Source organism: Mus musculus, chromosome 8 (assembly GCF_000001635.26).
Source record: "Mus musculus strain C57BL/6J chromosome 8, GRCm38.p6 C57BL/6J".
Lineage (NCBI taxonomy): Eukaryota > Metazoa > Chordata > Mammalia > Rodentia > Muridae > Mus > Mus musculus.
The window spans coordinates 33556406-33570095 of record NC_000074.6 but is presented as its reverse complement, the minus strand read 5'-3'; the positions used below and the strand labels follow the sequence as shown (position 1 = coordinate 33570095).

The 13690-nt window shown below is 37.5% G+C and overlaps 1 protein-coding gene across 6 annotated transcripts in view; it reads right to left on the bottom strand.

Moving 5' to 3' along the window:
• Tex15 (testis expressed gene 15) overlaps positions 1–13690 on the bottom strand; it is a 75815-nt gene that overhangs the window by 22408 nt on the left and 39717 nt on the right. For all 6 annotated transcript variants that reach the window (XR_378774.2, XM_006508976.3, XM_006508977.3 and 3 more), the window contains 3 exons: positions 12657–12894; positions 6974–7120; positions 4891–5053 (listed from right to left, as the gene is read on the bottom strand). Coding sequence is in view for 5 of the 6 variants with exons in the window: in XM_006508976.3 (XP_006509039.1) it covers positions 4891–5053; positions 6974–7120; positions 12657–12894 (548 nt within the window). In the remaining variant the exon portion in view is untranslated. The remainder of the gene's footprint in view (positions 1–4890; positions 5054–6973; positions 7121–12656; positions 12895–13690) is intronic.

Genomic DNA, 13690 nt, shown 5'->3' with positions numbered 1-13690 from the left:
GCCCAAATCAGTTGACTTAGAAATTATTTACTGCTGATCTTACTGAAGTAAAAAAGATTCTATAGAGCTGGGGGCAATGGTGGTGCACACCTTTAATCCTAGAACTTGGGTGACAGAGGCAGGTGGATTCTGTGAGGTCAATTTGTTTGAGGCCAGCCTGGTCTATAGAGTAAGCTCCAAGACAGCCATGGCTACACAAAAACCATGACTTGTCTCAAAAAACAAGACTCTAGAGGAATACCGTATTAGAAACAACTGTATGTTAATATATTACGTAAGAAAAATGAAACGAACAAGTTCCTATATAAACAAAAAGTACAGAGAAAGCTTTATACATCTGTGACCATTTGTGTTTTTTTCCCCATTTTTTCATTTGACAGTTTCATACTTTAAATAATGAAGTTTAATTATTCTCACCCCCACATGTCCCTTCCTCATCCCTCTTCCTATCCAACTGCCAGCCATCCTCATATAGAAGATATGTCAGAGAAACTGGTAAGAACAGACACTATACTGGCTAGCCAAAAGCTAATAGTGATCTTTTTGCCAGAAAAATTTTTGACTCCAGACAAAAGTACTTTTAAACAGTTCTTTGAGCTGGGCGGTGGTGGTGCACACCTTTAATCTCAGCACTCGGGAGGCAGAGGCAGGTGGATTTCTGAGTTTGAGGCCAGCCTGGTCTACAAAGTGAGTTCCAGGACAGCCAGGGCTATACAGAGAAACCCTGTCTCGAAGAAAAAAACAAAACAGTTCTTTGACAAATATAATTTTACCATATATTAAATTTATATAAAAGGAAATTTATATACAAGTAAGAATATGCTTATTTTTACATGAAAATTAAATGTTGGCTGAATGCTTGGTACACTAAGAGCACTTTCAATATCTTTAAGAGTTAACTGATGCTTTAATTTTCTAATCATCAATCATGAGAAAGTTTTTTCTTTCCTAAATATATAGTATAAAATGGGACAATATTAACAACTATTTCTGAAAATTTTGTAAATTGTCTAAAGTTAAGCTGGGCAGTGGTGGCACACACCTTTAATCCCAGTACTTGGGAGGCAGAGGCAGGCTGATTTCTGAGTTGGAGGCCAGCCTGGTCTACAGAGTGAGTTCCAGGACAGCCAGGGCTACAAAGAGAAGAGAAACCCTGTCTCGATAAACAAAACAAAACAAAAACAAAACAAAAAAGCTAAATTAATTTAAAAGTAACTTTAAAATCACACTTTCTAGCATAACAGAATCCAAAGATACACTAATTTGATACATGGTGTGGATGACAGGAGCAACACTGTAAAATTCTCTTTTTCTGGAATTGAGCTTCTGAATCTCAGGCAAAGGCTCAGGCAGTATGTGTTGGCACTGCACTGTGTGATGGGGTATATAGACACAAGGCACACACCATATATTCAAAGTGGCAGGGAAGTTACACCCCACAGAAGTGTGAGTAAAACAAGACACACCTTGGACTCATAACAGTTTGATTTGGAATGAATTTTTTGGTCATTTCATGTTCATACACTTTTTATTGTTGCCAAAATTTTCATAATTCTCACATATGGGGTCATGACTCATAGTCTAAGAAGCTGTGATACTGACCTACAGGTAAGTGAAAGTATTAAAACACTACTTAAAAACTCAACACTTGATGACTTCACAAGTGAAGTCAAATATTTGAAAAAATCAATACCAAATCAGCACCAACTTAAAAATATAGAATACTTCTCAACTCAGCCTATGAGATCATACTACCCTTATATTAAGATGACACATAAACATCTCAAGGAAACTACATATTGCTATCTCTTATGAATACAAGGATAGAATTCGTTAATAAAATTGTAGCAAGCAGGGGCTGGTGAGATGGCTCAGCGGGTAAGAGCACCTGACTGCTCTTCCAAAGGTCCAGAGTTCAAATCCCAGCAACCACATGGTGGCTCACAACCACCCGTAATGAAATCTGACTCCCTCTTCTGGAGTGTCTGAAGACAGCTACAGTGTACTTACATATAATAAATAAATAAATAAATCTAAAAAGTAAACAGTTTAAAAAAAATTGTAGCAAGCAGAGTCAAGACCACCTAAGATATATATCAGGGCCAAATGATATTATTCACATGTTCAATTCAAGAGATAAAAAACATTTGACAAAATGTAACTTTTAACTTACTAAACTAGGAACAAAAGGGAGCTTTTAATATGACAAAAGGTTTCTACAAAAAGGTCACAACTGACATCAGACTTATTGATAAAAGACTGGAATTTCTCGCTATTTTAAAAAAAATGTATGTAATTTAAATATATGGGTGTTTCATCTGTATGTACATTTACACATCAGAAGGTGGCACTGGATCCCACTGGATTATGGTTATTGATGGGTGTGAGCCACCATCTAGGTGCTGTGAACTGAACTCAGGACCTCTGGAAGAACAGTCACTGACCTTCATCACTGAGCCATCCCTCCAGCTGTAATCCCCCCTCCCCCCAAAATTTAATATTGATATTTGTTCTCACAACTTCTCAAACATTCAGTTTGAGATACTAGACAAGTAAAAACCAAAGTCCAACAGCTAACCAAAAAACCCCAGAACAAACTAAGCCCTAAGCCCAACCAACCAACCAAGCAAAAACCAAAAAGATAAACTCTCAAATAACAAAACATATAAGAAAAACTATCCTTATAGGCTGATGGATGACCTTGTATATAGAAAGTCCAAGGAATATACTAAAATGTTAAGAAAGTAACAAACTCAGCCAAGCTGCTGAAAATGAGATCATTATGCAAAACTGATCACAGTTCTATTGTAGTGACCAAACAGAACAAAAAATAAGAATTGAATTTATGTGGCACATGCCTTTAATCCTAGCACTCGGGAGGCAGAGGCAGGCCGATTTTTGAGTTCCAGGCTAGCCTGGTTTACAAAGTGAGTTCCAGGACAGCCAGGGCTACACAGAGAAACCCTGTCTAAAAAGAGAGAGAGAGAGAGAGAGAGAGAGAGAGAGAGAGAGAGAGAGAAAGAGAGAGAGAGAGAGAAAAGGACTATTGAGTTTTCTAATCTGTTAATTTTGTAATTTTTCTATAAACTAAATATCTTTTCAGTAAATACTTCACTTTTTTCTCTTTACAAATGAATGTATAGAATCAATTAGAGACAAACAAAATTATAAGAGATAGGTATGGTGGTAGACATTGATAGGATGATCATAAAACATGGGCATAAAGCACTAAGCAGTTCTTGGAGTACCTGTGACTGACAGACATCTCTCAAGGGGTGTTACTGAAGACCCATGTGGGCAGGATGGATTCTCTTATAAACCATTCTATAAGACAACTGGATATGGCATTGGGAAATAGAGTGGGCTACTGCTTCCAGGAAGGTAAGGCCAAAATGGTAAAAGGAACCTGTGAGAGTTTTGATTTTTCCCCTTTCTGTCGAGGCACGGTCTCACTATTAGTTGTAGCTACCTGAAACTCAAGAGATAGGCATGCCTCTGCTCCTGAATCCAAGTATTAAAATTTACAATGTATTAAAGGCCTAGTCCTATAAACTTTTTAAAAGCTTCATTTATTTAGGAAAGCATTCATAAATAAGACAGATTTAATCTCAATTATCTTAATATAATGTATCCCTTTAGAAATTTCATGTCAGGTGTGATGGCTCACACCTCTAATTTCAGCAATCTGGGAGGATAAACTAGAGATCATTGTGTGTTCCAGGCCACCTATATATGACAGAACTCCCGACTAGTCTGGACTGAAGAGAGACTATGGCTCAATGATACACATATCACACATTCCTGTCCAACAAACACCGATTAAAAAGTACAAGGCAAAACCCACCAAGTCAGAGACAATAGTTTTAATGCTTACATGGCATATAATACAGCTCTCACAACTCAGTTAAAAAAAAAAAAACCAGCTTAATTAAAATATGTGGGTAAAAGATTGGAGCAGAAATGTCAGAGTGGCTATTTGATGCTGGGTCTCTTCAGGCATATGCACCTGGTTAGTGTGGAGACAGGCAATCCCAAGAGGGATTATTAATCTTGCTGGTAAAATGAACTTTTGGTTCAGTGAGAGATTCTGTGTGGAGGCAATTAGGAAGAAAATGATAAAGGAAGACACTGGGACATCCTGCTCTGACCTCCACAGCCATCATGCATGGGTACTGGCACACTCACAGACACACAGAAAAAACACATACAGATAAAACAACAAATTAAAACAAAATAAAACCTCACGTACACACAAAACGAGAATTCAAGAGACCCTAATTTTGTTAGTATCTGAAAAGTCAAAATCAGAAGCAATCTACAATAGCAACAAAAAACAGGAAAAAAGTCTGACAGAACTAAGTATTTGCAAAGACAGCAAGGTTCTAGTACCATCAAAAATTAGGAAAAAATTAAAAATACAATGAATCAACATATACTAACCATTAGACTCATAAGAAAGACTTCGATAAAACCTAATGCACTTGAGTCAACCACTTTAGAAAAGGATCACAGGACATCATCTCTACTTAAAGCTATATTTTCTTAGTGTTAATACATATTCCACAGTAAAACTCTGGCATATTAGCACTGAGACCCTTCTATAATACCAATGTGGAATAATAAGTGCTATTGAGACCTGAATGTCACAGTACAATAGCATAGTTACACAATTCAGTACTCGCCATTCATCCATCCACCCATAAAAATAAACACATTATTGTTATAGCTATCAACACAGAAAAAGTACATGTACATATATTAAGCCAAAGTGGAAAGAATATGTGCATATGATCGTAAACATGTAAAACAACTATTTTTGTTAGAGATTTACAATGTATTAAAATACTATGAATTTAAGACCAGCGCAGTGAAATAATATAAGTATCTTACCAAGCCTCTTAGGAAATCCTGTTGAGGAGAATCTCAGTGATGTTATAAGCTGTCCATTACCTGCCTTTTGACCAATACATTTCACTGTTACTATTGCATATGGAAGACATTGCCTAGGTTTATCTACTGGTCTTGAAAAGTAATCATACTCATAGAAGTACACCTGAAAGACATAAGAAAAAAAATCAAACTATTTCAAAACCCTGGCCACTGGTTTCCAGGGGAATATCTTAACCCTTAAGATTAATCATGAACCTTGAGCAGTCTCAAAAAAGGAGTTAGAGAAAAGGTAGCTAAAAAACCCATTACTTGGGCTGGAGAGATGGCTCAGATGGCTCAGTTGTTAAGAGCACCAACTGCTCTTCCAGAGGTCCTGAGTTCAATTGCCAGCAACCACATGGTGGCTCACAACCATCTGTAATAGGATCTGATGGCCTCTTCTGGTGTGTCTGAGGACAGCTACAGTTTACTCACAAACATAAAATAAATATTTAAAAAAAAAAAACCCATTACTTGTATCTTGGTAGCTCTACCTCTTGATAGTTAAGAATGTTGCTTTGTGGTTAAATGTTTTTTTTTCTTCCGAGACAGGGTTTCTCTGTATAGCCCTGGCTGTCCTGGAACTCACTTTGTAGACCAGGCTGGCCTCGAACTCAGAAATCCGCCTGCCTCTACCTCTGCCTCCTGAGTGCTGGGATTAAAGGCGTGGGCTACCATGCCTGGCTAAATGTCCTTAAGGCTGTATACAGGTTGTTCTTCTATATCAAAACCTAAGGCATCAGGGTATTTTCTCACACATGAGCACTAACCGAGGGTCTACATCTTGAGGACTATGGTTTCATTACAAACCATTTATGCTATGATTTTGATGAAGGGTTCCAATGATTATGAGAAAAAATGTTTTTCCCATGAATATGGTACTTACCTCATAAGTGTTTCAAAACTAACACCTCCCCACTCCCAATGCAGACCCTGTGTGCTGCTTTGTTACATGAGCTTTTCTTTAACTGACTCTTAATGATAAGACAAGAACTGTAGCACTCCCTCCATCTTCTCAAAGTCTCATCTGGTTAAGGATATATACAAGTTCTTTTCTTCCTCCCACCACATATTTTTACTTGGAAGCTACTGATACCAGTAGAAGCACAATAATCTTTTAAAATAAATAGTACTTTTCTACAAAAAATGTACTGCACATGTCCTGAAGCCTATTTCAAGTCAGACACAATAAGAAAAACTAACACTCTTTACATGTGGAAACCTAGGTATGTACTTCCAATTGAAGACTTAATTTCACTTATAAAATATATAATTGAATATTCTATTTTAAAAATTAATAATCTACAAAGTGTTAAGCAAAAATATAAAAACTGCTTTTACTCAATTCATAAAGCTTTCCTTTGTTTCTCTTTCAAAGTATAAGAAATCAATATAATTGATCAAAATCATCTTATTATAACACACTTTAATTGATACATCACAATTGGATGTAGAGAGATTAGTGTGATGTTGTTGTTGGTGTGTGTGTGTGTGTATGAACATGTACGGTATCATATACATGTTGAGGCCAGAGGTCAACCTTGGCTCTCATGCCTCAGTACAGCCATTGTTATTTTTCTACTTTTGGAGACAGGATATCTCAAAGGATTAGTTTATCAGTCAGCTAGACTGTCGCCAATGTGCCCTAGAAACCCTCCTCCTCTGCTTCTCTAGCTCAAGGGTTACAGGTACATACCACTACATCTGCTTTTCCTTTCTTGGCATGGGTTCTGAGGATGGAACTCAGGTCTTTAATGCTTGTATGGCAAGCACTCTATGCACAAAGCTCCTTACCAGCCCTCAGTATGATGTTTTGATATAGATGATATTTTTGATCATATCAGAACTGAGTTAATCAAGCATCTCACATTACCTTTTTTAATGATGAAACATCTGAAATCTACTTTCATAAGTGAAGCCACTGTGAAGCCTTGGTCTAATGAGAGGTTGGCAGCCAATTTAGAGGCTAAGTCTTTGTCATCTAAATAGTTCTGTGCTACACATGTGTCCTTCAAGTCATCAACTGAACCCAGAACTAACATACCATTGAATTGTAGGCTTGTAGCTCAATGGTATCTTTCAGAGAAGGCATATTTCTTGACATATGGCAATCAAAGTTAGGAGAAGGATCCAGAGAAACTTTGTTTTTATCCATAGAAGGTTGAATCTTCTTTATTCTCCCAAAGAGAACCTAAAAAGCAAAAGATAATACCCAAATACTTTAAAGTCTCATGCTTTTTTTAAAAAAAATTTATTTATTATTATACATAAGTACACTGTAGCTGTCTTCAGACGCACCAGAAGAGGGCATCAGATCTCATTACGGATGGTTGTGAGCCACCATGTGGTTGCTGGGATTTGAACTCAGGACCTTTGGAAGAGCAGTCAGTGCTCTTAACCGCTGAGCCATCTCGCCAGCCCCCAAGTCTCATGATTTTAATAGTGACTAATTAATAAACTGTTAATCCATTTTGGACGAATGGGATATTTTACCATGGTGATTACACTACTTATTTCCCAATTAAATTCTAAGATTAGAATTATTTGTAATAAAAGCTTCAGAAAAACTACTTTTAGAATGAATTTACTGTTTAAGTGTATATAAAAAACTATGAATATTTAAGTTAGAAACAGAATGGTGGGAAAAGAAAAAGTGACATAAATCTAGACAGTCAGTTTTTGTTTTTTCTTTTGGTTTTTATGATGTAAAGCTCAAAACATGCTATGCTTGTGGTAGCTTTCCTATCTACCACACAAGTGCTGGGCTGATAGGTGTGTGTTATCAGGGCCAACATATGGCATGTAATTAAAAGTGCCACTTGGGGCTGGAGTTCAAATCCCAGCAACCACATGGTGGCTCACAACCATCCGTAACGAGATCTGACTCCCTCTTCTAGAGTGTCTGAGGACAGCTACAGTGTACTTACATATAATCAATCAATCAATCAATCTAAATCTAATGATCCATTATCATTAAAAAAAAGTGCCACTTGAACAAAATGAGGGAGATTAGTCAACACGGAGGACAACTGAAAACTTAAAATTCCTACTGAAGTGTATAAACAAAACTAAACACTACAAAGCCAAACATTCAAGTACTGAAAGCAGTGTGAAAAGATAATGGATAAAATTCAAGAAATCAAGTCGTTAAGATCACAGTGAGAAGTCTTTTTGAAAAACAGTGGCCAGGAACTAATGATTGTAAATCATGCCGATTTCTCTATGTTACAGTTTAAAAGTTTGCCACACCAAAACCCAAGTAAGTATACAACTCTAAATGGTCTAAATCGCGAATGAGTGAAGAAAGGTGGGTTTTCAATAATAAGTACAAAGAATATTGCAAAAAGATCTGTAATCATATTCTTTTTTTTTTTTAAATAAAAGATCATTTTATTTTAAGGAGTATGGTAGCTACTCAAATACACACTAGCCCTGTTGCAAACTCTATGCATCTCAGGGAACTTAGAGCAGACATTCTTAAGGCATGGAACATAGTTCAGGTTTTACCCACCCACCCACACCCCCACCCACAGCCACCAAAAGTCAAAATAACCAGCAACAGAACTGAAACTAGGAGAACAATTAGCTTTGTACTCTCTGACTCCCATGTCCTTTCCTGCATCCTGTTCTTCCTCATCACTGAGGAAGTTTCCTCAGTTTCCTTTCTAAATGTTATTCTATGCTCACGTTTACAGCTGTTTACATACATACATGCATACATTAAAGGCTAAGACCCATGTATAAAGTAGAATGTTTTTTCTCCCAGTGTTTTCAATTAGCTAATCCATTTATCCAAATTTCAAAATAATACCTCTAAAACCAGTATTCTAGATAGCTCCCTGGAATGGAAGGAAGCTTAAGAAACCTGGCAAAATGACTAAAATCTGTGTTACTCAACAGCACTGTACCACTCTTACTTCTCACTTCTGACCAAATTGCTATAGTTTTAGAAAATGTTTGCTGATCTGAACAGGCAAGTCAGATAAAACAAAACTTAATAAAAAGGGGTTTGGGGGACTGGAGAGATGGCTCAAGGACCTAGTTCAATTTCTAGCACATAGTAGTTCACAATTGTAACTCTTGTTCCAGGGGATCTGAAACCATCATACAGACACATGCAGTCAAAACACCAATGTACATAAAATAAAAATAAATAATAGTAAAAAAAGAAGAGGGAAGTCTGGCTGGACTACATATAAAAATTTCTGTGTTTGTAACCCTTCTCTAAATTGAAAATTACTCTTAAATATAGCTTATTAAAAATAAAAACATAAATGTTAGATTAGACACTTTTTTTTTTGGTTTTTTTGAGACAGGGTTTCTCTGCATAGCCCTGGCTGTCCTTGAACTCAGAAATCTGCCTGCCTCCGCCTCCCGAGTGCTGGGATTAAAGGCGTGGGCCACCACGCATGGCTGATTAGACTAATTCTTAAGTTATGCTTAAGAACTATTAAGTTAGTCAAGATACTGTTCACTAATTAAACAAATACAAAGGAAAATCTTTCAAGGAAGTAGCTAGGGAGGCTAGCAGGTAATTCACTAAGTGTAAATCATCAACATCCGTTATGTAACAAAGTCTGAACTCAGGGCAACCACATGGAGATTATTTATTAGCCTGGAAGGGAACTTTGAGAGGTCTGACATAGGGTTCCTAAGGATGTGAGAAAAGCAGCAGGTACATGTGGAAAGAAAATAACTAGTAGTGGTGCCCGTCTCAGGACAACCGGGTATTTAACACAGCAGAATATGTAACAAGGCACACGTCTCTGACGTAAACTTTGAATCTAGGAATAAATCAATCCTTGCCAAACAGGGTTCAAGGTGTAGAACAGCCACTGTTTCAAGGTAAAGGCATTCTGCCTTCTATCTGGGGAGCCATTCTTCTTGTGAGGACCAGTGCCTGTTCTGTATCGACCTGTAGAGACAGGCAGCTGGCAAGCTGCATCAACACTGGTAGAGCTGACTTGGAGGTCCACAACATCACTTCACAAACTTTCTCACCAACTTAAGAGGGCACATTCTCCAAGTCAGTCCTCAAAGCCTCACCAAAAAGATATGTTGGTGGGGATGTAAAGAACTGGAACCATTAAGGACTGTTGGTAGGAAATTGTGCACAAGGCCTGGGGTCTTACTTAGTGTTTTATCTACCTAGTTTGTTCTATTGTACTATCTTCTCTCTAGTTAGCTCATTTTCAAGTCTTGTATACTTGTTCAGAACTAGTTTGAATTAGAAGTTGTTTATTTTCTCTATAAGACTGTTCAAATTTTTATGCTTGGTCTTATAATTGCCTGTTAGTTAAATATCATTGCAATGCTGTTAGAAAACATTATGAGGTAATTCACCAAGATTAAATTGGAATTACCATACAATCCATAAATACTATTTCTGTGTATATTACAAAAACCTAAGGACTAGTGAGATGGCCCATCAAGTAATGGTACTTGCTGCCAAGCCTAATGGCCTTCACAGGATTCACAGGGCGGAAGGAGACAATCCACCTGCACAGTTATCCTCTGACTATTGTAGTAAATACATAGATACAATAAAGAAGAAATTTAAGTACAGGACTTTTTGTGTGTGTGGCATGTATATGTGCATGTGTGTAAGTACATGTGCCTGTGTGTATGTGCACGTATGTGTGTGTGTGTACAGGACAGGGGTTTGTATGCCAATGTCTTCCTCAAGCTCTCTCCACCGTAATTTTTGCAACGGGGCCTGTCACTGAACATGGAGCTCACTGATTGGCTAGATGGGCTGGCCAGGAACCCCATGGGATCCTCCAGTCATATTCCATCTCCTCGAAGCTTGGGTTATATGTGATCTTTTACATGAATGCTAGAGATCCAGATTTAGTACCTAAAGGGTCTTTAGGCATCCAAAGTGTCTTTAAAGAGTATTTGTATACCTGTTGACATAGAGCCACTAGTTTAAATAGTCAAGATGACTGAGAATGCAAATACGGTGCATACACCTTCTAAGAAGGAAAAGCTGGCAAGAGGGATGAACACTTAGCACAGCCTAAGTGATGTGACAGTGACACTGACTTCATTCATGTGAGGAACACACAAGAGTTAAACTCTACTGTAAGCAGAAGCAGAATGGGGCTTTTAAGTTTTAGAGGGAGAAGGTTTGGCATTTATGGTTTAATATATGTAGTATTTTGTTTTGAAGATGCAATGAGTTCTGGAGGAAACAGATTTTTACAGCTACTGGATTGTATTTAAAATATGCTCAGAGTACATTTTATTGTATTTTACTAATATAGTTTGTGAAACATACTTAGGCATTTACAGTATTTTCATTCACATGCTAGTTAATGTATGCATGGTAGGAAAATACTCTGATCACTGAATCATACCACCAACACATATTTTATTACTGACAATTGCGTGCATTTCTAAAATTCTCTGTTTTCTTTTCTTTCTTTTTTCTTTTTTAGGAGACAGGGTTTGTTTGTGTAGCCCCGGCTGTCCTGGAATTCACTCTGTAGAAAAGGCTGGCCTCGAACTCAGAGATCTGCCTGCCTCTGCCTCCCAAACAGCCCTGGGGTTGGTTACAGGTGTGTATGGCCACATTCAGCTTTATACTTGGCTGCTGGGGATCAAAAACTCAGGTTCCCATGCTTTTGTAGAAAGAGAACTTCCCACTGGGCCATCTTCCTAATACATGCCTTAACTTGATCTAAGTAGTTGACAACATGTTGATAATTACCAATGGTGTGTGCCAAGTTTCTAAGATAAGGTTTTGGTATTTCTGAACCCCCTGAGCAGCCCAAGGGGATCTTGAATTAAAAATCCTCTTGTCCCAAACTTTCCACATGCCTGGATTATAGGCATGCTTGGTCCATTTAATAATTTAAGTCAAATGACTACATAAACATTTCCACAAGGCTTTAAAAATGCATTGTAGAAGCTGGAGAAATGGCTTGGTGGTTAAAAGAACACTTGCTGCTCTTAAAGAGAACCCAGGTTCAGTTCCCAGCAGACACATGTGGGCTATCAACCAATGGTCACTCTAGTGCAAGAGGATGCAGTGCCCTCTCTTGGCCTCTGTAGGCAGTCACACATTTGGTACTTACATATACATATACATTTGGTACATACATATGTGGATGGCAAAACAGCCATCCACATAAAAGAAATCTTAAAAAATAAATGTTTGTAGAAAAGATACATGAAAATTCTATCATGCACTTAATGGGTACTTTAATGATGACTATTATGGTTTACACACACACACACACACACACACACACACACACACACAAGTTTGTCTTCTGTGGTCTTGTTCTACACTTTGCACAAAATATATCATTTTATATAAGCATGGCACATTTGTCAAAAACAATCAACATTGGTGTAACAGTGTTACACTGAAATACGTGAATAAACGTAGCTTATGCTACAATTCTATTTTATTTTATTTTGTTTGGAGGACACAAGCTGCTATGGTACCATAGCACGACAAAGAAAAAAAAATAAGAAGAGAGATAACGAATCCAGACTAAATTATGCACTGAGCAGACAAGGATGGGTGCTGCCTTTGTGTAGTTTTACTTTGTGCCATGTCAGATAGAGAGTAAAGAAAAAGGAACAGTTCCACAGGACAACAACAGAATAATTACAGAATATTCTATTCAAGCTAATTTAATCTAAAACCAAACTATGTCCATGTGGACTTAAAGTAAACTGCTCCTGTGTTTAGTACGTTTTATCTGACTACCTACCTTAAAAATCATAATACTTTCTACAGCCACGCTTCTACTGCAAGCATGGCTCAGGGCAATGTCAACATGTCTACACAGATACACTCCAAGAAGAGGATTCCCAAGTATTCTCAGTGGGGACGTTCCGACACTTAGCCCATTCTGGTAAACATCCATCACATCGGCCTGAGGAAGTGCCAGAAAGCAGAAATGTTCTTCCAGTTCTCTGCTGTGTCTTCCACCCTCACGCATCTCTGACCTACGTAAAAACAAATGACATACAGTTACACTACTTCAGCTTATCAAAGAAATTACACACTACTGACAATAATCAGAGCTACTAGCTTCCACTAGGATGCCGGTGAGTTAGGACTAAAAACCACCCGAAGACAAAGTTCAAGGTTAAGGTTACATGTCCAAGATTTATGGGTAGGCTGAAGGAGCCTGATGGTGAACAATGAACATTTACTAAGCATTTTTAATGCATCCGGTACACAAACCTAAGAGTTATTTCATGAGTTTTGGTCTCAAATATCTAACAATTTTTATTGCTATAAACATTTTTTAAAAAGTTCAAAATACATTGAGTTACCTTATGCTTTGCTTTGGCCAGAGTAGCAGTGATAGGGTGGAATCTCATCTTACTAGGCCCCACGGTATATGGAAACCCAGCTCTGTCCATCCAATCAAGCCCTCCAAAAGCACATACTACTCACTCTGTTGTATCCCTTATCATATCTCATTAATTCAGTTCATATTGTAAACTTATTCTTTAATTATATATTCTATGATGAACTGTGTCAAGTGACTTAGAGTATTATTTTTTCAAATTTTGGAGGGAGGATGTCATGTACCATAACTACTATAAAATGGTGTTCTTTATATAAATATACAATAGATACACACACACCCTTCTGAATATTCTGTAGATTGGCCACCTCTCCACCCCACCTTCCCCCCACCCCCTGCAATGCCTCCTTATTCCTGAGACAAAATACAACTTAAATTAGACCGGCTCAGAATTTTACAAAGGCTGTTAAGTGTTTAAGTGACAA